The sequence below is a fragment of the Crocodylus siamensis genome, chromosome 2, assembly GCF_052110815.1.
Source record: "Crocodylus siamensis isolate JL-2025a chromosome 2, ASM5211081v1, whole genome shotgun sequence".
NCBI classification, from domain to species: domain Eukaryota; kingdom Metazoa; phylum Chordata; order Crocodylia; family Crocodylidae; genus Crocodylus; species Crocodylus siamensis.
In genome coordinates this window covers 163,789,250-163,815,785 of record NC_143396.1, presented here as the reverse complement: position 1 = coordinate 163,815,785, position 26,536 = coordinate 163,789,250, and the positions used below count along the sequence as shown (strand labels likewise).

Genomic DNA, 26,536 nt, shown 5'->3' with positions numbered 1-26,536 from the left:
ACAACCACTGTCAGGCAAGAGGAGGACTAACAAGGCATTTTCAGGTCCTCCACTCCTTTTGGACCAGGTGATTAGAAGTGTGCTGTGCATTGAAGTTCAGAGCAGGGGAAACACTTCCACACCCTGACTTCAGATGACAGTATAGCTGTTCAATAGCTACCTCCAGTAGCTCAAGTTTGGATATGCTGAACACCAAGTTCTTCTTGGCTTTACCTGCAGGGTGCAGATTAGGGCAGAATATGACCTGAGCTATATATTGTCCACATACAGAAGGTGCACTGTGATGGAGATCCAAAAGGCTAAAGGAAAAACAGGCATAGAAAAAGATCTTGCTTTACAGATCCTTGATACAGTCTAGTCTCCATCCCCCTGGAAACTCTGCCTGATCTGACACACGATTCAAGAAGAACAATAGCACATTGCAAGAGCGTCTGAGACAGCCTACCTTAACGTGACATGGGAGAAGACACATGCACAAAGGAGTCATCAAAATGAGCTGGACGTCTGATCTGGAAGTACAGATAGCCCCCAGATGCCATAGTCGTTGGTGACAAGTCTGCCATTGTGCTAACATAATTGGAATAATGGTTTTCATAGCCTCTGCTATACCATGTGGCTGCCTTTGTATTGCAACTCTGGAATTAAAAGTGTGAGGGACTCCTGGAACAATGCTATCAGCTCTTGTTGTCTGCTGAATACACTGGATGCAAAGTAACCCAGCAATAACAAGCAGCACAGCGTTCACATTATGAACATCTCCTTTTCAAACCTGCCTTCCTTAGAGCTTGAGAGCATATGGTATTGATTCAAGCCCAGAGCTACCAGAGATGTGGGTTTTCCAGAAAATTTTTAATTGAAAAATTGTCCAGAAAATTTTCCAATGCCCTAAATAGAGCGTGATCTGATTTAGCATGTTTATTTGACTTACAGTTAGTAAACAAAACTAAAAATGTACCCTCATGTTAATTTTATGTCCCAATAGCCCCAAGTATTTGAACTTAAAATATTTGATTAGGAAAAAAAATTAAGTACAGCACACTTAATGTGGTTTAAATGTTATATTCAAACAAATCCAAAGTTTTATGTGGAAAGAAATTATTTTTATTGGAATACTTGTAAAAATGTAAAGAAATATACAATACCATATACTTCCCTTACTTTGCTTGTTTAAATTTAAGGAAAAAAACTCAAAGGCCCTGAAAACTGTTGACACGCTAACTTTGGCATGCCTAAAGAACAGTGGATGATATCCCATGGTTGTCTACTCCAGCGGCCTCCAAACTTCTTTGATCACACACCCCTATCAGTAAAAAATTTCTGAGCACGCATCCCCAGTATATGTATATTTATATAAATATAAATAGAAGTTCTAATATTTTCTTCCCACACCCCAATGGATCGTCTTGCGCACCCCACTTTGGAGACCACTGGTCCACTCATCTACTTCAACAGAGTTGGACTCTCTTACACTGAGGTCACTGCGGCACCTCCAGTTCCACTATCTGTAGAATCACTTGTACTACTTATTAGTGCCATTTCAGAATCAGATTGAGGCAAATCTGATTCAGAACTATTTGAACCACATTCTCTTTTGCTAAAGGATGGTTTTACCAATGAGTCTATGGGCAAGGGCAACTTATCATCACACTGCATCTTCTTCACTAACTGTGCTTCTGACTGGTTCTCCAGAAGCAAAGGATTTTGAGAAATAGAAACTTGTTTAACGTTGTGTTCATTTACTAGTCTATTCCTCTTTTTTGTCTTGATTGAGCTGAAAGTTTTCCAGTTCTGTTCACAGGAAGCTGCTGTTGGTGGGATGCTTAGGATCCTTAGAGCAATCCTGGACAACAGTCGGGTGTTACAGTATCCCTTCCACAATGGGAGAGGAGACATATTCTCTGATGCCCACCAAATGATGTCTTTGCTCCAAAGTATTTCTTTTGCGCAGTACTTGGCATTGTCTGTCATCAGAGTTATTTTGCTGATGTTGGGGACATTCTTAGCTCCTTCTACAATTGTATTGAGAGCAGTAGATAATTCATCTTATGATAAATGTTGTCCTCTGTGTTGAGGATCCCAAAGGTTTGCTGCCACATTAAATGGATGAGAGCAAAACTCAGATCTCTTAGCAAACATTTGTTTTACTTCTTTTTTGGATACAGGTGAAAAAGGCAAAAGCTCAATTAGATTTTCATTCAGTTGTCTGAATATCTCTGGAATATTTCGAAGGCTTGGTGCATCTCCTTCAAGTTTCTTGATAGCCAATGAAATTGGTAGTAGCAAATTGAATGCTCCTTGAACTCTAACCCAGAATACAAGGTTGCTGAGAATCTGCTTCCAAATGTTCACGGGAATAATCTGGGATATTGCATCATCTATTGAAACACACTGCAAACAGTTATTTGTACATAGCAAACTATGTAAACACTTTGTAGCCAAGACCCATCTAGTTTCTCCTGGCAATAAAAGTGCACCTTCCTCCCCCTGCTTCTCTTTCTGTAATTTCTTCAAAGTCTGATTAGCAACATGATGATTGTTGAGTACCTTCACAATTGCTTTGCAGTTTGCCAATATTGTCTTCACTCTATTCATACTTACTGTCCTCTTTGCCAGAAGATTCAACCCATGAGCAAGACAGCCAAATACTATTAAATGAGGATACTTTGCCTTTTTTGAAAGAATTATTAAGGATCACATTTGTGGGAGTCCAGCCAGAAAAATAATGCTGAAGGGCAACCAGCATGGATTCATAGCAAATAGATCCCACCTGACTACCCTCATTTCTTTTTATGACCAGGTCACAAAATGCTTAGACACAGGAGACGAAGTAGATGTAATTTACCTGGATTTTAAGAAAGCCTTCGATATGGTATCATCCTATTCTCATAAATTAACTGACAGTCTGTGACATAGACGTTTACACAGTCAGGTGGGTGACAAATTGGCTTAGGGGTCACACCCAGAGAGTGGTGGTGGCTGGGTCAGTTTCAACCTGGAAGGATATAAGCAGCGGAGTCCCATAAGGCTCAGTCCTTGGACCAGTGCTGTTCAATGTCTTTATCTGTGACCTGGATGAGGGCGTGGAAAGCACTTCTGTCCAAATTCGCGAATGATACCAAATTATGGGGTAAAGTTAATGCACCAGAGGGTAAGGCACGAATGCAGGTGGATCTGGACAGGTTGGAAAAGTGGGCAGAACAGAATAAGACGCAGTTCAACAAAGACAAGTGCAAAGTGCTGTACCTAGGAAGAAGAACTCTCCAACACACTTACAGGCTGGGGGAGGAGCTTCTTACCAGCATAGCAGTGGAAAGGGATCTCAGGGTCATTGCTGACACTGAGATGAACATGAGTTATCAATGTGATGAAATGCTCAGTAAAGCTAACTGCATTTCATCATGCATTAGCAGGTGCATGACAAACAGGTCCAGGGAGGTGATACTTCCCCTCTATGCAGCATTGGTCAGGTCGCACTTGGAGTACTACATCCAGTTTGGGGCTTCAAGAGGGATGTGGACAACTTCAAGAGGGTCCACAGCAGGTCCACATGTATAGTTATGGGCCTGCAGGCAAAGACCTACAAGGACAGATTGAGGGACCTAGATCTCTTCAGCTTCCGCAAGAGAAGGCAGAGAGGTGATCTTGTGGCTGCTTATAAATTCATTGGGAGAAGTGGGGGGCAGCAAGGAATAGGAGATGCTCCGTTTACCAGGCCACCCTGTTTACCAGGCCACAAACTGATGGAGAGCAGATTTAGGTTAGACATCAAGAAGAACTTCTTTATAAGCTGCCAGAATCTGGAATGGGCTGCCAAGGAAGGTGCTCTCCCCTACCTTGGGGTTCTTTAAGAAGGGGCTAGACATGCACCTGGCTGGGCTCATCTAACCCCAGCGCTCTTTTCTGCCCAGGGCAGGGGGTTGGACTCGATGATCTACTGAGGTCCCTTCCGCCCCAAGCATCTATGAAACTATGAATATTTGCCATGCAGCTTTCATGTTACTTGCATTATCAGTTACAAGGGCTTGTACCCTGGAGGACCTGCACTTTCAATCTCTTCACTCAGTAATTTGGCTATGTATTCACCTGTATGACGAGAAGATTTGGTAGCAATTCCTTTCAGAATATTGGTTCAGGTGTTGCTAACAATGTTTAATAAAGGAATTCCTTATATATCAGTCTATCCGTCTGACATCAGAGTCAGTGATTCTGCTTGACCAATCCTTTGAATAACCATTATTTGAACTGTGCCATACTTTCTATCCAAGAGAGAATCTGATAAGCAATAATATGGCAGTCACTTATATGATGGGCGAATTAGTTTGTAATGTTCCTTCCACACTGATATTCAGTTATGGAAAGAGATATCCTACTTGCATATATAGCTCAAGCTAATGTCTCATCTGCGTTTTCTTGATCTTCTTTTGACATGTTGTCCACAAAGCTTGATAACAAGTTTGACTGTCTTGAACAGCTACTCATGGTGGATCGTATATATGGTGACAGTAATCTTGAAAGTGAGGATCCTGCTTCTTCCTCCCTCAGACCTGGCAGTTCAACATTTTCATTTTCCATTTTTTGCAAATCTGCTATTTCACTTGAGCTACCAAGTTCCTGCAACAAAAGGGGGGGAAATATTTTTATTTTAGCCTATTCTAGTCTGATCTCCTCCATCAGACAGAGAAGGAGAAGTGACAGGGAGCTTGCTTCCCCACTCCCTGCTAGAAAGAACACTGCTGATGAACCTGCTGCTCAGCTACCCTGGGACTGCAGAGCCAAAGGGAAGCATAGTCTGGCTTCTGCCATCAGCCAGAGGACTACGCTCGCTCTGCTGGGTTGAAATAGTTAACTATTTATCTATTATGTAGTTTTAAAAATATATATCGTTAAGCCTAAGCCACTTTGGGTGCTTAGTGCAAGCAAAAAAGCAGGATACAAATATTTTAAATAAATAAATAAATAGCCCAGAGTTGCATTAACAACTTTTAAAATTATACTGTTTTAAAACAATATAGATGCTAGTCTATACTGAGTGTTATTTAACATATTAATTTGTTTACTTGCATAGGATTCCTGAAGTAGACTTTTCTCAGATTATGTTGTTCCGCCACTTCGTTGCATTAAATTTCTGTATATGGCTTATACTCTTTTAGGACAGTTTCTATATGTTATTAAATGTTTCTTCATTCTTGCTGCATTGTTAGCATACTCCTGCATGCAATATTTACATCTACCAAGCTTCTTCCTTCCTTCAGTGGCTTGAACTTCACTATAATGATGCCACACACTAGTTTTTTTTCTGATTAGGCATTATTATGACTACTTCAAATCAAAAGCACTAAAAAATCTAACAGATTTTATGCAAACACTTCCAACTTCCCCAACTCAAGAAAAGAAATGAAACACCGCTCTGTGTGTTTGCTGAACTGAAAGTGAAAGAAAAATTAATCAGAGTTTTAGTTTTGCTTTCACTTGCAGTCCTGAGATGAAATAAGAATTTTAGCTTTGGTTTTGATTTAACCTGGACAGCCAATTACGTGAATTCATAACTTGATTTTTGGTTTGGATTATTATGCAAGTGTATTTACCCTCCTGTTTACAAATCAATAAAACATATATGTACTCTCCCACACATCTCCTAGGGATAATCACCTGAAAAACATTAATTACAACTTTGAAACGGCCAAGCTTGTCCAATACAGTAAATGCTGAGTTATCTGGCACCTTACAAGTCAGCATGGTCTGTTAACCGGCACATGAGGGAAAAGTGAAACTGGAAGTGCCCACCATGGCTCCCAGTTTCGCAGAGTCCCCAGGGCCCAGGGAAAAGCAGCTTGTGCTGCCAAGCCCCCACAGCCCGGGACATAGCAGGCTGCGTGACTCCCCCCACCCTGCCCCTGGGGACCCATGGGGCCTGAGAGAGGGGCAGCAACGTGGTGGGAATGTCTGTATAGAATAGCAGATCTGGGCACCCTATGAATACTGACTAAGGAATGCTGAAACACACATACGGTGTTCTCATTTGGGATGGGAAAGGATACCTCACAGCACACACCATCATTGCCTTACAGCATAAGAACATAAGAAGTCCAACTAATACTGGGTCCAACCAATGGTTCATCTAGCCTAGTATCTTGTCTCCAACAGTGGCAGGAGTGGATTCTGTACAGAAAGAGTATCGAACTGGGTATATCTAGAGTGATCTATCTGGTCACCCTTCTGCTTCCTGACTCCCATCATGATTGGTTTGGAGATATCAGAGGATACACCTCTGACATACATCAATGAATGACACTGTGACCCATATAGGGGATCACAATGTGTTTTTGCAAATCAAAAACCATACCAAATATACATGCCTGTTAAAAATATTTATCTTGCTTCCATGAGCAAAAGTAACTCAGTTTTAAAACACTGAGGCCTGGAGGAATAAGCACAAAATCAAGGCAACCCAAATTCTAGTCACAGGTTGGTACTGATTTGGATGACAGTAGACAAATCACATTGTTCTGTGCCTCAGCTTCCCCAGTCATCAAACAGAAGCAATACCCGGCTGTCTCACAGGATAACTTAGCTATCCATTATGGAATATGCCAAAACTGTGCTTTGGGCCTGCAAATCAACTGATAATTTAGTGATATTATTTGGTAAAATTAAAAAACAAACAAAACAAAAAACAGTATCAAGTTTGGATGAAACAAAATTCACTTACGCCGAGCTGAACTGCACGTGTTAAATTCATCTGCAAAAACCAGCAGGATAAAAAACCATTCTATTGTTCTGGGAAAACGTCAGCCTCCACAAGCTAACAGTGTCATTACTACGGTATTTCTACTATGCTAACATGCCTTGAAGCTCCAGTTACAATCAGGGTTCTATTGCATTAGGCACATGCCCATATTAAGGGACCACCTTTGCTCTATGAAGTCTACAGTCTAAATAAGAGAGAAAGGGTGTGAAGGCAGAGAAAAGGCCAGTTAGGTCACACAGTATCTTAGCAGCCAGGGCTGGGACTACAACCCAGGGTCTCAGAGCCCCTGTCCAGTATTCTAGACACCGGATGATGCAGCATTACTGAGCAGCAGGCCACTAATCCTGACTTCACTAACTACACCAGCATAGGCTCAAGCTCATTCAGATCTGAAAACAAGACAGTGCAAACAACCCATCCCTTCCAAGGGGAAAAGCAATTTACCTGTCATCTTTGTTAATTTGATCTCCAAATCCAACTGTGTCAACAATGGTCAGCTTCAGACGGACATTGCTCTCCTGGAGTTCATAACTTCGTGCTTTCAACCTCACTCCGGGCTCATTGTGGGTGGCTGGCTCACTTTCAAATGTTGTGTTAAACAGAGTGTCCATTAACGTTGACTTGCCAATGCCAGTTTCACCTGGACAGACAGACATTGTATTAGAGTGAGTAATCATTCCTCCCCCGTCAATCTCTCTGATGGTTTCTTTAGAACAGCTAATCATTGTTATTTCTAAAGCACTGAAAACCCGAGGGGTGGGGCTCAAGACAGCCAGTAGACAGCCTCATTGGAACTGGTATCTTAAAAGCTCACCATCATCTTAGCTGACAGATGAGAGGATGAACCTCCAGAGCTAAACAGGAGTTTGAGTTTAATAAGCTTGTTTCCTTGTCCCCTCCTGTTCCCTGTTTGACCTGTTAACACACTCACCAAGGAATTAAATACATCCTCTGGTTAAAGGAAACTCACACCAAACATCCAGGCACACAGGGGTTGGAATCGCAGACAAGTCTGTTATATAAAATGTCACAAAAGTACTTCCAGAGCTGAAAAACACTAATCTCCAGCCCTTGAGGTGGAGAGCCAGTCTATTTTAATACTACTTGGAGAGCAGGAGTGGGGGCTGGGTGCTTAAATTGAATTCAGTTGCCAACAATGAACTCAAAAGTAAACTGACAAATAAAATTACTTGAATTATTTCTATTGTCCACATTGAAAGAAAGGCAAAGGTTAAAAATCCAAGTTAACATGTGACAAATTCTGTTTTTTAGGGTTTTTTTTCCCCCACCTCCCAACTTTGCTCATCTTGGGTGGAATTAGAAACATGAGTGAAGTAATTTGTTCAAATTAAATCAGTTCAAATTAGTGCCTCGTTAGTCTTGCAAATTCTAGGGCTGTCACTCCACGCCATCATCTTCATGCAGCAAGGATAAAAGGGAATATAGGAGGGATGTAGGACAAGGCAGAGGAGCCTCTTTGGCCACTGAGCCCAGTTCTCCTGCTGTCATAGATCACCATGACAAACAATCTCGGTGAAAACTTCAAGCTCCATTTTAAAAGCTGTTTGTCCTAAATACTCTTAGAGTGGGGGGCTGATCCAGAATCTTACTCCTCTGATGCTCAGGAACCTTCTAATTTCTAGCCTAGAATTTATTTGTGAATTTATATCCATTTATTTTTATGCTGACACTTTCCTTTACCTTCACTGGCTTTTCCCCTTCTCTGGTGTCTACCTTCCTGATGTATTTATAGACAGCAATCATATCTCATCTCAGCCTTTTTTTGGCTCGACTAAATAAGCCAAGCTTTCCAGTCTCCTTTCACAAGATGCTTCTTTCTCCTTGATCATCCTTGTGCCCCCTTACTCTAACTAGGATTCATGTTTCTTGATTGTAGGTGGCCAGACTGACATTCCAGATAAGGTCACTTCCAGGCATTTGTACACAGTCATTAATATTCTGTGGAAAATGCTTCAAAAGATGCACCCTGGAATCAAATTTAACATTTTAAGGGCCACTTAACATTGATGACTCATAAACATTTTGTGACTAATCCAGTAACCTCTCTCTCTCAAGCCAGAAAGTTCCCCTTACAGCACAGCCCACTGGTCTCTCCACTTTAATAAAAGGGTAAGAACCGACTACAGTTCTTGCACTGTCTGTCTTCTCCAGCTAATTTAAATTTCCCAAGGGGCTTGCTGAAGTCCAGAGAAAAAGAGAAATGCAGTCAGTCTAGTTTTTAAAAAATCAGCTCTCCCAGCAAAGAAAAACAGCAGCTAGTCTGGCACAATCTCTCTTTAGAAAACCCATGTCACATTTGATCCCCATTTCTATTTACCTCCAGGCCTTTCATATTTTTCCTTGCAGCAGAACTCTTACTCTGCTGGGTGGAGATGGGGAACCACTGCTGGCAGAGAGGATGTGTGGCAGCTGTTGTCAGTCTAGCAATGCATAAAGTCTGAGCCCTGCTAGCAGAACTCCAGGTCTGTTGCCAACCCCGTGCTCCCACAGTCCAGCAATGCACCCTGGGGCCACAGGGTGCTAAAGCAGCCACACAGGGAAGCAGTGAAAGCTGGCCCAGGCTGAGGCTTCCAGCTGGGGGGGCAGGGAGGTGAGGTGTGGTGGGGCTGGCCTTGCTCCCGAGTCCTGTTGGCTTCCCCTGGGTCCTACTGCTTCTGGCTCCTGTCATCTTTGACAGACAGCCAGGAGCAGATAAATATTACTTTTGTAAAATGTTTAGGTGCCCCACAGGCTGGATAGAATGTCCTGGCAGGCCAGATCCAGCCCACGGGCCACACTTTGCCCACCCCTGCAGTAGACAGATGCCCACAGAAATCAACCATTAGGTTTCTTAAAGTTAGTGGTACTCCACTTACACTGAAGGTCTGTGTAGCGGCAGCTGCAGAATTAGGGCTTTAATAAAAAGGCCATGTTATAGATACAGATAGGAGAAAATAGATGGGTAACTTACAAAGTATTATAAAAAAGTTTAAAATATTGTCCTTGTACTTTTTCAACTTATGATGTATAAAAGGAGAACAAAAAAGCTTTTGAAAAGCTTTCCCCTTCACATACACCTATTTAAAAAAAACCCTACAGAAATGACAGGAATGCCAAACATGGCTTTCCCTGGTTTTGCTAGAGGCCTTTAAAACATGTTTATTGTGCATGCTAACATCTTCACTGACGTCAGGGTCTATTCCTTAAAGTATCCTGTTGACCAAAAGGTGGGTCTTTGAAGTCGGTAAGCTCCCAGACAGGAAGCGATAGATATCCGACATAGATTCATAGATGCTAGGGTCGGAAGGGACCTCAATAGATCATCGAGTCCGACCCCCTGCATAAGTAGGAAAGAGTGCTGGGCCTACATTACCCCAGCTAGATACACATCCAACCTTCTCTTGAATACCCCCGGGTAGGGGAGAGCACCACCTCCCTTGGGAGCCCGTTCCAGACCTTGGCCACTCGAACTGTGAAGAAGTTCCTCCTAATATCCAATCTAAATCTGCTCTCCTCTAGCTTGTGGCCATTATTTCTTGTAACCCCCGGGGGCACCTTGGTGAATAAATACTCACCAATTCCCTTCTGTGCCCCCCTGACGAACTTATAGGCAGCCACCAGGTCGCCTCTCAACCTTCTCTTGCGGAGGCTGAAAAGGTCCAGTTTCTCTAATCTCTCCTCGTAGGGCTTGGCCTGCAGGCCCTTAACCATACGAGTGGCCCTTCTCTGGACCCTCTCCAGGTTATCCGCATCCTTCTTGAAGTGCGGCGCCCAGAATTGCACGCAGTACTCCAGCTGCGGTCTGACCAGCGCCTGATAGAGGGGAAGTATCACCTCCTTGGACCTATTTGTCATGCATCTGCTGATGCACGATAAAGTGCCATTGGCTTTTCTGATGGTTTCGTCACGCTGCCGACTCATGTTCATCTTGGAGTCTACTAGGACTCCAAGATCCCTTTCCACTTCCGTGCCACCCAGCAGGTAATTTTCTAGGCTGTAGGTGTGCTGGACATTTTTCCTCCCTAGATGCAGCACTTTGCATTTCTCCTTGTTGAACTGCATTCTGTTGTTTTCTGCCCACTTGTCTAACCTGTCCAGGTCTGCTTGCAGCTGTTCCCTGCCCTCCGGCGTGTCCACTTCGCCCCATAGCTTAGTGTTATCTGCAAACTTGGACAGAGTACATTTCACCCCCTCGTCCAAGTCGTTGATGAAGACATTAAAGAGTATCGGTCCAAGCACCGAGCCCTGCGGGACCCCACTGCCCACACTCTTCCAGGTCGAAACCGACCCATCCACCACAACTCTCTGGGTGCGACCCTCCAGCCAATTCTCCACCCACCGGACTGTGCAGTAATCCAAGTCACAGCCCCTTAACTTGTTCACCAGTATGGGGTGGGATACCGTATCAAAGGCCTTCCTGAAGTCCAAGTATACGACATCCACCCCTCCTCCTGCGTCGAGGCGTTTTGTGACCTGGTCATAAAAAGAGACTAGATTGGTCAGGCACGATCTACCTGCCACGAACCCGTGCTGGTTTCCCCTCAGCATAATTTGTCCTGCCGGGCTCTCACAAATGTGAGCCTTGATGATTTTCTCAAAGATTTTGCCAAGGATGGAGGTGAGACTGACTGGCCTATAGTTACCCGGGTCCTCCTTCCTCCCCTTCTTGAAAATGGGAACCACATTGGCCCTTTTCCAGTCCTCCGGGACTTGACCCATGCGCCACGAGCGTTCAAATATTCCCGCCAGTGGCTCTGCAATGATGTCGGCCAGTGCCTTCAGTACCCTCGGATGGAGCTCATCCGGGCCTGCCGACTTAAAGGCATCCAGTTCTTCCAAGTGACCCTGCACCACCTCAGGGTCCACGCATGGAAGTCTGGTGCCTTGCTGCTGCCTCCCTACACTCCCAGTGAGAGACTTGTCATGCCTCTCGCTTAGGAACACTGAGGCGAAGAACTCGTTGAGGAGTTCAGCCTTGTCCCCTCTGTCCATCACCAATTGTTTCTGCCCATTTAGCAGGGGTCCTATTCCTCCCTGGGCCTTCCTTTTACTCCCTATATATCTAAAAAACAATTTCTTATTGTCTTTTACTTGGGTTGCCATCCTCAGCTCCATGGTAGCTTTGGCCTGTCTAACTGCCTCCCTACAAGCACGAGCAGAAGAGGTATATTCCTCTTTGGTGATCTCTCCCTGTTTCCACTTTTTATGTGCTCCCCTTTTGGCCCTTAGTCTGCCCTGGATTTCTCTGGTCAGCTAGGGAAGCCTCCTGGCCCCTTTCCCTCTTTTACCTCGCACGGGGATCGTCTCGCTTTGTGCTCGAAGGATAGCTTCCTTAAGGCACAGCCACCCTTCTTGGGCTCCCATCATTTCAAAACTACTACTCTGCAGTGCATCCTTCACTAATCGCCTGAGTTTGCTGAAATCAGCTTTCTTAAAGTCCAGCACGTTCACCCTACTGGTTACCTTACCCACTCGACGCCTTATGTTGAATTGTACTTTTAGGTGATCACTGTCCCCCAGATGGCTACTGATCTGTAGGTCCCCTACTATGTCATCCCCCGTTGCCAATACCAGATCCAGTAAGGCATTCCCCCTAGTGGGACCATGTACCTCCTGCGTCAGGTGGAGGTCCTGTACACAGGTTAGAAACCTGCGTGAGCGGTGGGACTTTGCTGTCTTTGCTGACATGCAAAACTTAGACTTGCCCCAGTCTGGGTTCAATTCTGACCCTAACAGTTCCAGTTTGAGTAAGGTTGGCTTTGTAGTTTAACCCCTTGTCCCTAATCATACACTTCCAGTCTACTTTTGAAAAAGGCATTCATTCGTTTTTACAATATTGTCATTCACTTATCAGAACACTACTACAATTCCTTCTTTTCTCATATCAACTTATAGAATATACCAGTAAGTGTTGATCCTTGCTGAGTTACACAAAGACAGAAAAAAGTTACACTAACATGCAGTATCCAAACCTTCATGAATGCCAAAAAGCCAACCCCTAGACTGAGGCATCAGTGATTTATTTTAAAAAGACCCCTAACCAATAGGATTATAAATACTGATTACAGCTTTTCAAAGCATTCTTAGTGTTGCAAGATTGTATACATACTGTGCCATACATCACTAGGATGCTTCAAAAAGTATATTACACACACACGCAACACACACATTAGTGCACGCACACACAAACACAATACATGCATAACATCTTGTAATGCTATGAATGCTTAGAAAATATATGTATATTTGAAATTTTAAGCCTGATGTACGTATGTGTGTTCCGCACCCCCCGCCGATATATACAAGGCTAAAATCTTGTTTCCCTTCCCTCCCCAATGATTTCACTTCATAACCTGAATCTGCAGATGGTCGCCGACCACCAGTTGGCGTTCACCCCCCCACCCCACAACAGCGCCACAGCTACCTGTGGGAGCTCCCTGCTTGCCGCTAGCCGCCACCATGCTCCTGCCACCACTGCCTGCAAGCAGCCACTATGCGCCCCCAGCCTCTGGGGGCATGCGTTGCTCATGTCTCAAGGTGAGGGGCTCCAATCCACCTTGTCCAACTCCAGTGGGGCTGAGAAAACCCCAGACCAGACCTCTGTCACCTGCCTTCTTCCCCATCCATCCAGAGACAGCTGCTGGGCCAGGATGTGCTACAGCAAGCAGACAGAAATAAATGAAGGTGCTCCACTTTGGAGTGTCTTCATTTGAACCCTCATACAATGAGGGTTAATTTGTCACAGAATCAAAGAGCTCTGCAGCCGTGCTTTTCTGTTTATGCATAGTTTTAGAGCATTTTCAAGGAGTTGATCATTAACAGTTTTCCTGTTTTCCACAAAAAATGGAGAAAAAACAAGGATTTCCCCCTTTACCCGATGAAAATGCAGCTCTCATTTTAATGGAGAAACCCACAGATTTTGCAGTTTTTCAACAAGCTCTCTGCATGCTGGCAGAATTCCAGCCTGCAAGGGGCTGTGGGGGGAGCAGGAAGAGGGCAATCAGACAGAGGGCACCATGTGCATGTATGGGCTCATGGCCACCAGGCAGCCTGAAAAGCAACTCCCACACGTAAGTCAGGGGAGATGGGGTGGGGAGGGGAGAGGGGGATTGAGACCCCCCTAGGGAGGGAGGGAAGAAGGTAGGGAGTTGGGTAGAGTTGAGGCTGCTGCCCAGCTGGGCAGTGCCTAGCCAGGCATGGGGTTTGGGGCCTGGGGCCACAATATGCTGCTGCAGGGCCCCAGCAGCAGGGCAGATAAGAAATCAACAATTATTTTTTAATAAGATTTTTAAAATTTAATCTTATTTTCTTTTTAAGATTCTTTTTCTTAAAAAAACAAAACAAAAAAACATATAAAGATAGTTTTAATTTAAGATATGTTAAAGATCAAAGATATCATCATGGAATAGGGATTATAACTTCTAATTATATACTATTTGAGACAATTTATTCATATAACCTTTTTAGAAGTTTTATAAGTAGGTCACAACAGGCCATGGACTATATTAGGAGCCCAATCTAATGGGGTTCCCAGAACCTCCTCTACTAGTAAAGATTAAAGAAAACCACTCTACCCAGTGGGATTCAGTGCTCAGTCTAGAAGGTCCCATTAAGCATCTCTGTGATGCTGTTTCAATTCTCAAACTGTGGATTTGTATCTCCAGAGATCATAGGCAGACGAGGTTCTTTGGGTAGATGTGATATATTTTATTAAACCAACTAAATACAGTAAAAGCTTTGTTATCCAGAACCCATGGAGAATGGGGGGTGCCAGATAACAAAATATGCTGGTTACCTGAGAGGCCTGAACAGGCGTCTTTTGCCTATTTGGGCCACTGCTTCTCCCGCCGCGTCTGGGGCACTGCTGACCCTCCCACGGGCCCTGCAGGCCCTGAGGGACAGGGAGGTGGACCCCATGTAGCCTGCTATGCCCCAGGCCATGGGGGCTCAGCAGGGCAAGCTACTTTGCCCCAGGCCATGGGGGCTTGGCAAAATCAGAAGTGCCACAGTGGGAACTTCTGGTTTCACTTTACCTTACAAGCTGGCACGCTGGTTAATAGAACATGCCGGCTTGTTAGGTGCTAGTTAATGGAGCTTTTACTGTAGTTGGAAACATTATTGTTTGCAAGCTTTTGGGCACAAACATCCTTCTTCAGGCAAAGGGAGAGTCTGTTGTCTTCAGAGATAGCATCCTTATTGACAGCAGTATATGGAGGTGAGAGATAACAGACCCAATTACCAGGGATCCGGGCTTTCGTTTCCCACGGAAAAATGAAGAAAACACAGATTTCCCTTTTTAGCAGAGAAATCCATGGATTCTCCACTTCTGCAAAGAGCTCTTGCAGGCTGGCACAGCTCCAGCCTGCAAGAGCTGATTGCAGAAAGAGCGGGAAACCCCCAGCCCTGCCTGGAGGGGGAGAAGGGGGAGAGTGGGGCTTGAGCCTCTGAGGCAGCCAAGGCCAGGCTCAGGCTCCAACTCGCCCTTTGCCTCTGGAGCATAGGAGGTAAGTGGGGCTGTGGGGCAGGGTTGGGGAAGATGGTTGGGGACTGAGGGAGCAGGGGGGTGCTGCCAGCCTCAAGCAGCACACCACAGCTGGGAGCAGGGCCAGGGGTGAGGGCAGGGGTGCCCATCTGCAGGGGGCTTTGTGGGCAAGTGATGCAGGGTACAGTGTGGTGGTGCCTGCCATGTGCGGGCTGCACACATGCCACGTAGCCGCCTGCCCAGGGGAGGGGGAGGAGGCTGGCATGCAACCAGCTGCACAGCTCCATGGCTGGCTCTGCAGTGGCAGAAAGGGATGGTGTCTGGGGGGCAGCTTGCATGTGGCTGCTGCTGCTGCTTACCTGTAGTGCCGTGCCAGCTGCTGCCTACAAAACCTCCCTACGCCTCCACAAAGCCGTGTCCAGCTGCAGGGCAGCAGCGTGACGGCGGCCAGGTGGCACACAGCCATCCCCACAGCAGACATGGCTGCCACTACATTACCACAGCCACCCAGCGGCCAGCCACACAGCTCCAAGCATGGCTCCGCCGCAGCAGCAGGAGGTTTTGTACACAGCGGCTGTCACCGCTGGCGCAGTGGCAGCTGCTGCTTACCTATGTCCCTTACAACAGCCCCCCAGACCCACAGACAGACACGGACATGCAGACACAGAGGCACACTCAGACACTGACACCCACCCCAGCAGGTAAGTGTGTGTAGGGGGGCAGGGCAGGGCGGGGGAAAGGGAAGGTGCTGGGGGGGTAGATCAAGAAGGGGAGGGCATGTGCCTCTGAGCCCACCTCCAGGAGCAGGGCCAGGGGGTGAGGGCATAGTGCAACTCTACCGGCCACACATTTGCCGGCTGGCCTGACAGAGTTTGCCCGCAGAGGCCACCACAGCAACTCTGTCACTGCACCCTGCACTACCATCCTGCAGCCACCTGCATGGCTTTGTGGGCAAGTGGCACAGGGTGCAGCAGCAACAGTGCAGTGGCAACCACAGTGTGCGGGCCACATACGAGCCGCCTGCCTGGGGGAGGGGGAGGGGGAGGAGGAGGAGGCGGCTTGCATGCTGCCGGCTGCACAGCTCCATGGCTGACTGCAGTGGCGGCGAGGAATGGTGGCTGGAGGGGCAGAGGGACTTGCACAGGCAGCAGTGGCAGTGTGGTGGCAGCCATAGGTGCCACGTGGCACAGGATGGTGGTGGGGATGGCTGTGTGCTGATGTAAAATTGTAAATATATCAAGAAATCAATTGTGTTCAATTGATATCAACATATACATAGTGGCCTTTTATTTTAATCACAGTTTTTGGGAGTTTTAATTAGAGAATTTGCAGGGGAAAAAATTATCAGGGAAAACCAGAATCCCCACTGATCATGCCACAGATGTCATTGTCTGCACCTCAAAAGACTCCAAGTTTTTTTTCCTCTTCCCTTTGGACAATGACAGCATGTGTGAAATTTCAATCTGGAGCTAAAAAAGTTGATTAGCATGTTTTGAAAGAAAAAAAGCACAGCATAATTTGCTAACAAAGAGAGTGAGGCATGTTAGGCTACGAATATTTACTGCAGGAGAAAGAAGCAGCTAATTTATACTATTTTGATTATAGAGTGGCTTGCTAATCAGGAGGTTTCCTGCTAAATCTTAAACTATTTTATGTTGCTAAGGGAGTCATGCGAGTGCCAGATGCTCTGAGGTGGTACAAAATAGGACTATTTTCTTATCTAGCTCTAGGGTTGCTAACTCTGAATTTATTTTGGGAGGTTTCATCATGTGATGTAATGGCATTAATTACTGTGTGTAGACTTGACATCAGGAAGGTAAATGTACATTACTATATATTTTAAAAACCCATTGAACTACTGTATAAATTGGATTCAATATTTAATATTTATTTTAATGAATGTTTTATCATTTGTCTCCTAGGTGACCCTCAGCAGTCTCCTAGAGATTTATATGCAATTCCAGGAAACTCCTGGGGAACCCTGGAGGGTTGGCAACCCTGCTCTTAAATAAACAATGCCTTGAAAAGAATCTAGTCCTTTTACCCAGATGTGGATTACAGATAGCTAAAACTACACTGCAAGGAGTACCCTGAACATGCTATGAAAAGCCAATTAGTCAGAGGGCTTAGGTTTGGGTTTCCTCCTGTACTTAGAGTGGATTTAAATTAGAAAACAGCACACATTTTAGTTAAACTTCTGAGCAATGGCATTAGATGCCTTGTGGAAGGTTTTGCCAGGCTAAGAGGAAAGATCAGCTATTTTGTTTATGCAGAGTGCATCTTCAATGCTTAGTTGAGATGACATTTTAAACAACATACATTTCTTTCTGGCTAACATATATGTTTGGTGATTTTGGGGTTGTTTTTTTTCCATTTGGTACAACTCCTAAAGGAAATCTGAGTTTCAATTATGAATAGTTTTGAAAGAAGCAAAACTGAGAAGTGAAGAGATGACAAATTAGCCATACCCAGATTAGATACAGTACAGAAAAGCTGCTAAGATGCATTCTTAACAAATCAAGTGATTCCTCCTAGAAGACTGACTGTACAGTGGATCCCATTTTATTTCAACTTGTTCACATTTCAGGAAATTATTAAAATTTGTGATTTGAAAAAAAACCAAACCCCAAAATGACAAAATTCTTCCTTTATTTTTTCAATGAGCTACAGGCATTTTAAATTTAGGTGCGGAGAATTTAAAATAGCTATTTCCCACCCCCCTTCTTGCTTTGGACCAGCTCTAGACAGTGAACAGAATAAAATCATAGAAAATCAGGGTTGGAAGGGACCTTAGGAGGTTATCTAGCCCAACCACAAACTCAAAGCAGGAACATTCCCAACTAGATCACGCAGCCAAGGCTGTGCCTAACCAGGTCTTAAAATCCTCCAAGGATGGAGAGTCTACAACCTCCTTGGGTAACCTATTCCAGTGTTTTATTACCATCCTAGAAAGAGAGTTTTTCCTAATATCTAACCTAAACTTCCCTAGCTGCAAATAGAGACTACTGCTCCTTGTTCGATCAACTGCTACCACTGAAAATAGTCTTGCTCCATCCTTTTTTGAACTACCCATCAGGTAGTTGAAAACTGCTACTAAATTCCCGCTTGCACTTCCCTCTTTTAAATTAAATAAACTGAGTTCTCTAAGCCTCTCCTCAGAAGTCATGTGCCCCAGCCCCCTCACCCTTTTTGTTGCTCTCCACTGGTCTCTCCAATTTGTCCACATCCTTTCTGTAGTGGGGGCCCAAAACTGAACACAATACTCCAAATGTGGCTTTCACCAGTGCTGAAAAGAGCGGAAGAATCACCTGCCTTGATTTGCTAGCAACACTCCTACCAATGCAGCCCAGTATGTCATTAGCCTTCTTGGCAACAAGGGCATGCTGCGGGCTCATACTCAGCTTATTGTCCACAGGTCCTTTTCTGCAGAGCTGCTGCCCAGCCAGTCAGCCCCCAGTCTGTAGTGGTGCATGGGATTGTTCTGTCCTAAGTGCAGACTTTGCACTTGTCCTTATTGAACCTCATGAGATTTCTTTTGGTCCAAGCCTCCAATTTCTTGAAGTCACTCTGAATCCTAGCCACATTGTTCAGTGCATCTACTACCCCACACAGCTTGGTGTCATCTGCAAACTTGCAGTGAGGGTGCACACTCTATGCCACCTTCCAGGTCATTGATGAAAATATTGAACAAGCCCCACAAATGACCCCTGAAGCATTCCACTTGATATCAGCTGCCAACCATACATTGAGCTATAGATTATTTGAGATGACATTTTGAATACAACATACCCTCTAGTTGCCATCTTGGGACCAGAAGTCCCGTGTCCTAACCCTTGACCTTTGCCATTGAAAGTCACTCTCCTTGCTGCCAGAAGTACTCTTTTTGGGAAGGGGGTTTGCCATCTTGGAACCCGAAAAAGAACCCAACAAATTATACACTAAAAATCAAAACACTGACAATAGCATATTTTAATTTTATTTTAAAATATATTTTTGGCCTGGTTTGTGTGCATTTTGTTGTGTATAAAGAAGTGATTGCATAATAGCTCAAATGAACTCTTACTCTTGTACGTTGTGGGGGGATGGAGAGTAAGGGTGGGTATGGGCATTCTGGGGGAGCTGTAAGTGTGGGTCTGCATGCATGTGTGTGTATGTGGGTAGGTATGGGGTTTGTGGGGGGTTCTGGGGAGGCAGAGGGTGGCTGGGGGTGCATGTGGAGGGATGCATGTGTGTGGTGGGGTGTGTTCAGGGCTCCCCCCCGTGCCAGGTGGGTGTGTGTGGGAGGGTGTGATTGTGAGGTCTGCAGGTATGGAGGTGTGCATGGGAGCCCCCGCACATGCACCCGAGCCATTCAGTCCCTGTCCCACAATGGCCTGAACCCCACATGCGCTGCAGTGCCTCCATGCCGCTGCCAACAGCGCACAGCCCACACCTGCTCCGGACTCACTCCCGGAGTGGATCAACTGGAACCCAAGCACAGCGTGGACCTGCCCCACTCCACACCACCCGCTCATGGCGCACGTCTTGTTGTCCCCTGAACAGCCCCAACCCCACATGCCTGCTCTGGGCTCTCTCACCGAGGCCCAGCAGCAGCAGTGTGGGACACAAGCTGTTGCTCAGCACTGGGGGAAATGCAATCCCTCCCCATCGCTGCTGCCAGCACTTTCTGGTATAGCCTCCTGGAGCCTGCGCTGTGCTGGGCTGCCCTGTGTCTGCTCTGCACTGCCACTGTTGCCCCACCAGGCAGCCCAGAGGCAGCAGTGACATGGTGTAGATACTGGGCAGCCCAGCGTGGGCTCCAGGAGGCTACAACAGGAAATGCCGGTAGTTGTGAGGGAGAGGGGCTGCATTTACCCCAAGCTGAGCAGCAGCTTCTATCCCACACTGGTGTTGCTGAGCCTGGGTGGGTGAGCCCAGAGCAGGCACAGGGCACCTGGGGTCAGGGCCATAGGTTGGGGAGGAGTGGGAATAACTGGGCTCAGTCCCCCCAAGCTTAGGGGGGCAGCAGGTATGGCCACAGGGCAGCCCAGCCGCAGGCTGCTGCGGTTTCGGGGGGGGGGGGGGGGGGGTCACACTCAGATACCCTGTGCAGCCAGGATCACAGCCAGCCCAGTACGTAGGAAAGTTTCCTTCTTTACCTGGGATTGGTGGGGGGAGATCGAGACACCCCCCCCACAGTGCAGGAGGCAGTGGGGTAGGGGCAGGGGCAAATCATTCACCCCTGCCCCACTCCCTGCTGTGTGCCCAGGGGGCAGCAGGACAAGCCACCACTGGACAGTGCCTGGGCCAAGCAGGACTGAGGGACCTGCTGCAGCCTGGAGAAAGACCTGCCACGGGCCAGATCTGGCCCACAAGCTATATTCTACCCACCCCTGCTCTTGTGGCAGAAGGCCACCTCTGTTTCTCCCCAAAAACTCTGCTCTGTGACAATTTGGGCCCAGCAGAGGATACACACCTTATCCTATCTCTCTTTAGGTAACCTGAGCTGGATATATACCTGAGGGAGGGGGGAAACCTGCTTTCTATGCCTACGTGACTGGCATCACATACCTGGGTGAGGGGCTTGGGCACCCTGGTGGTCTAGAGACTGACAGTTTGCCCAGCAACCAGTGATGCATTTCAAATTGGTTGGCTGACAGCCAACAGGTGCTGGCCTCCATTGGACCAGGCAAATGAGGTCATAAGGGCTATAAGTTAAGGGCTACCCAGAAAGAGGGGCAGCAGCCATCAGGAAAACTCAGACAGAGAGAGAAGAGCTCAACCATATGAGACTTGCTCTCTCTCTCTCAAAACTCATGATCAAGGAACTGCTTGCCTCCAGAGGGAATCTCTACCTGCCTCTGGATGATACTTGCGAGTAAGCTACTTGAGATCTAACTAAATATACAGCTTGCAGTAACGCAGATATGTGATCAAAGGCTACCCCAGGCACCCTGTTTGCTCTGTGGGATTTTTCTGATACTATTCAATGCTGTACCCTATTCCAACCCTACTCCTTGTAACCAATAAAGTTCTCCTTTGTACCTAGCTTGGGAGACTTATTAGGAGTGGGTCTAGATTATGCCTTGGGGTCCTCTTGGTTCAGATGAATAAGGGAGACCACTACTTGTGCTTCTTACGGAGGGAAGCACCCCAAGTTCTTGAAGTGAGTCAAGTACCCTCAAGTGCTACTAGGCCTGTGTTTCCCAGGGGGTGCAGTGCCAGAATCAAGCCCATCCATGGGTGGTAGCAGCTCTACCACCAGGCTAGCGGGTGTGCTCCAGGAAGGGGGGTAGCCAGATGTGAGGTGCCCCCAGGGAGGCACTTGGAACCTGGAAGGTGGTCAGGTGTAGTGAGATGGGAGGCTCAGCACAGAAGCACCCTCTACTGGGCTGCCACAGCCCTAACCTCTTCTTTTCCCAGTTGGCTGCCCACTTCTTCCCCAAACTGTGCTGCCAGGTGTAACAGCCTGGGAGCTGACTTTGCCTGTGAAAACTGAGGTGAAAAAGGCATAATTTTAGCCTTTTCTGCATTCTCTGTCACTAGATTGCCTCCCTCATTCAGTAAGTGACCTGCACTTTCCCTGATCTTCCTCGTTACCAATATACTTGTAGAAACAGTTCTTGTTACCCTTCATGTCCCTTGCTAGCTGCAACTCCAATTGTACTTTGGCCTTCCTGACTTCATCCTTGCATACCCAAGCAATACTCTTATACTCCTGCCCTAGTTGTTTGTCAACAAACTTCCTTGATTGCCTGTGCACTGCTGTATTGCTCTCCCAGCAGATGTCAGGGTGATTGAAATCCCCCATGAGAACCAGGGCCTGTGATCAGGAAACTTCTACTAACCGTCTAAAGAAAGCTTTCACCACTTCCTGGACTGGAGGTCTATAGCAGACCTCTACCACAACATCACCCTTATTGTTCTCCACTCTGACCCTAATCCAGAGACTTTCAACTTTCAAGAATAATAGGAAAACAAGACATTCAGCTGTTCCAGATCTCCTTCTGTTAATCCCTGAAGCACTTTAAAACACACACGAATTGAAAAGCCATTTTGCTCATCAGGGCAGATTAACTTACCAACACATAGTATGTTGAAGCAAAAGCCTTGTGACGTTGACTTGTTGACCAGCTGATCTGGAAGACTGTCAAAGCCAACATGACCAGACAGGGACAGGTTTCGAAGGTCATCATTCTGAAATTCCAAGCAGAAATAGGTGTAATTAAGATACAGTAGAGTGATTTATCTCCGTGAAAGATATAGAAATACTAGGCTTTCAGAGGAGTGGATAATAGTCTCTCAACAGATCTTCCACAACATATGGCCATAGACATCTGGACAGGAAAACCCAAATGCTCCAAGGCGGGGAAGAAAGTTCAGGGACTGCAGAGCATGCATGTGGGTAAGCCTAAAGTTAAATCTACTCCTACCTGAGAAGTTTTACCCCAGTTGTAACCCAGATACCTTCCTCTGGAGGCAATGTATTTTTTCCTCTAGCATAATGCTCATGTGTGGCTGCCCCAAGGTCCCCACCTTCAGGCTCCTGCCTCAGTATTCCCAGCATCACCATCTTAGTACTACCATGACCCCACCTGTGGGCAAAATGAGGTCCATACAGCAGATTTTTAACGATCTACAAATCTGGTCTAGTTTACTCCCAAGTCTTCATGTCTTCCTTGTACATGCTCTACCCAACTCTCTGCAGCCAACTCAAAGGCATCTGGCAACAACCCCAAACCAAAAAGCAAAGGTTTCCAAAGCCTATTTCTTCAATGTGTGACTGGGGGTTTGAACATACTGGCACTGAAACCAGAGTGCTAGGCAAGAGCTTCAGATGCCTCATAACTCATCTTGTACAGACATAGGAGCATCAGACTATTAAGTCCTGCATAACATCAAGCACAAAGCAGTCGTGCCCCATCCATGTCACATCATGCTATAAATCTAGCCCCGTCTAGTGACCCTCCTTGTCATATCACCACGTGATGTACCAAGGAGATCAGGCTGTTTGGCCTGATTCATCACTACCCTACAGCACTGGTGGTCCAGAAGGATCAGATGCTGCGGTGCAACTGTTGTGCAGAACATTCCTTCAGGTGTGCAAGGGAACTTCTACGCTATTGCAACTTAGCAGCCCTTCAAATACAGGATGCGTCCTCATGACAAAGGTTGCTGTTAGTACTCATACTGTATCCCAACTGGCTCCTTGGAATTTTGACTTCCATTACATTACAGGCAGTCCTCAGACCTATGACACAATTGGTTCCTGAAAACCGTGTCTTAAGTCAAAATGTTGTAACTCGGAACCTATTTTCTCATAAGAAACAACGTTATAAATGTAGGGTTGATCCTGAACCAAGGCCCGATACCTTATTTTCACCAAAAATATCCCAGAATTTTGTACTTGATCAATTATAGATGAGTAACATAGCTACATTAATGTATTTATATTGTAAATAGCAATCATATTGATTTGGAAGGACTTATTTGAGATGACTTTGCTGGACTCTTTGAAAGGGTCTTGGTTGGACTTTTTGAAAGGTTCTTGCCTGGAGTCTTCTCAGGAGTCTTGGCTGCAGGTTTTTCTGGAGTCTTGTCTGTTTTCTTTAAAGAAAGTGTTCAAGGAATTTTGGACTAATGTTCTCCACAGAGATGAGTGACACAGCGAACCTGTCCGCTGGCATGGCATCGCATCAGATCAAGGGTTGTAAAGTCAAAACTGACACCATAAAGTTGACACAGGGTGTCAATTTATAAACACTGTAAGTGCAAAACATTGTAACTCAAAATGTCGCAAGTCGAGGAGGCCTGCATTCCTGATTTAAACCAGTACAGGCAAGTGGAGAGCCAGACCTGCTATCCTAATTTGTCACTGAAAAAAGGCTTTTGAAGACTCCACTGTAGCAACAGAAATGATCATTTACAGATGCCCCCTAACAGGAGAGTGAAGGAGTTTGAACAGGAGATGAAGCCCACAGGGAACACCTTGCTGCAAATTAGTGAGAAACAGAAGGTCTGGCAGAGGTTGCCTAGTCTCCCACCATGAAGTTCATGGTTAAGCATATATGAATGAGAAAAAACTATGAACCTGGTGATCAATATAGCAGCATAAAGAGCAAATAGGCTAGTTTATGCTTATGTCTTTGAGTGTTTGCCTATAATCACGTCATGGTATAACTCACATTACTTAAACCAGGGGTTGACAACATAGAACCCATAGGTTGAATGTGATCTGTGAAGCTTGGTCTTTGATGGCAGGGAGCTTCTTATGGTGCAGTGGGAAACCAGTAGCCCCACAGTGCAGAAAAGCAGCAGCAGTGGCAGGACACCTCCTTGTACAGGTTTCCCCTCGCTTTATGTGGGTTCAGTATGTGCAAATTCACTCTTAAGCAATGATCCTTTTTATACCAAAAATTCATTGTGTGCGAGGTAAATTCACTCTTATGTGATTGGTGTGGTAAAAGCCTGCAGTCAGCTGCTTTCTGTGGTGCACTGTGGGAGTGAAGCACACCAAAATATAGTCTGGATCTGTGCTCCTCCCTTGTTGTCTGCAACACTCATTTCTGTAGCTGCCATCCTATGATAGTGCCCTGTGCTTGTGTGGACTGTCTGCTGTTGGTGAGTATCAAAATTGTCTTGTAAAAGTGGTAAAAATGGGTCTGGGGGTCAGTACAGTCGAGGTCGTGGAACATATCCCTATTTGTTACATTGTAAAGCAAGTTCCCTTTACGCAAATTCGAATTATGTGCAGTTTTCCAGGAACGCATGTTTAGCATAAAGCGAGGGAAACCTGCAACATGGTAGGGTGGAGGAAGGGCGGCAGCTAGGTCCTAGTGCCAGCACAACTCAGACCCTATTTGGGTCACTCCAGTCTGCAATCAGGTAAAGTTGCCAACCATCTGCTTAAACAGTACCCCACAAATCAACTAAATCCCTTGCAGCTTTCAAAGTCTTTTGCAGCATCTGTCAATGGCGAAAGGAAGCATGCAAGAGCAAGTGCATGAGAGCGATACAATGAATAGCTTGGCATTACCCACATCCTACATAAGGTGAGAAAGCAAGGAAATCATTCCCCCCCGACACATTTTCCATTTCACAGCACATCTCAAGTTCTGAAGTCTCATCAGGAAAGTACTGTCCCCTATCTGGAGAGCTGTCAGTTCTTCATTCAGCTTTGCTTATGCCAAGGGATGGTTGACCAGTTGTTCCCTCCCCACCCCTTGGTCTCAGTGAGTCTGGCCAGGCACCCTGAACAGAGAGACAAAAACGGGGCTGGTTACAGCAGCAGAGACCTTTAGAGGATGGTGGTTTGAAGCAAATCCAATATTATATTTAGAGTTTTCCACAACAGCTGTACAATAGCTTGTGGGTTAGTCTATAAAGTCAGATGTGTTGGTTATCTCTTCTGGCAAAGCATATTTTACATAAATGCCTTGAATACAGACAGAAAATGTAGAAGAGCAGCAGTCATTCCACACACCTCCTTTTTCTACAAGAGGCTATAAAAGTGAAGACCTCAAATTTTATAAGCTCTATAACACATAGAACTTAAAAGTCCTATAAAACTCAGACCTCAAAATTTTCTAATACCAGATATTTGTGTAGGAACTACTAGACAAAATTATACCTGATTTAAAGGCTACCAAAGTCAATGGGAGACTTTCCACAGATTCAGCAAGCACTAAATCAGGCTCTTTGGCACCTAGACAGTCTCTCTGAGCCAAAAAATTAAATAAATAAGGATCAAGCCAAAGACTGCATTTCATCCTCCCATTTGCTGCAAGACCACAGGGAGATCGCCAGAATCATCATTAGGGCTGGGTATACTACACCAACGGTTGGACTCCAGGCAGCTGGAACAAAAGTGCCCAGTGGCAAAGGTGCCTGGCCAGACATGCTTCAGAAAAAATGCCAGCTGTGCAAGTGCACCCCACGGCTGCTTACAATATGTTATAAAAATGGATGCATTAATCAGTTTCCAGGGACTTGAACAAAGTGGAACAGAATTGCTCTTAGGCACCTAAGTCCACTTAGGCATTTTGGAACATAATCTCACCATATGCATTTCTATGCATTACAAGTTGGCAAAATGCCAGCAGAAAGCTAATGGTACTTCTGAATATGAGCATCCCTGGACAAGTGAGACTGTATGATGCAGCACCTGGAGACACTTTCTCCTTACCTGGGATCGTATTTTTCCTGCACTTTAAATGGAGAAGGACAGTGGAAAAGCAGAAAGAATTTAGACCGGGGTAGGCAACGTTTTTGGCTACCGAAGTGTTGGAAAAAACCGCAATGTCTACCTTGCAAGGTGCTGGAGTGCT

The 26,536-nt window shown here is 45.8% G+C and overlaps 1 protein-coding gene across 5 annotated transcripts in view; it reads right to left on the bottom strand.

Annotated features, from left to right (window-relative positions):
* The window catches only part of LOC149871028 (septin-11), a 120,319-nt gene that overhangs the window by 30,411 nt on the left and 63,372 nt on the right, over positions 1 to 26,536 (bottom strand). For all 5 annotated transcript variants that reach the window (XM_090032017.1, XM_090032018.1, XM_090032023.1 and 2 more), the window contains exons 2-3: positions 22,292 to 22,406; positions 7,193 to 7,388 (exon numbers count right to left, since the gene is read on the bottom strand). In XM_090032017.1, the coding sequence (XP_089888143.1) occupies positions 7,193 to 7,388; positions 22,292 to 22,406 (311 nt within the window). The remainder of the gene's footprint in view (positions 1 to 7,192; positions 7,389 to 22,291; positions 22,407 to 26,536) is intronic.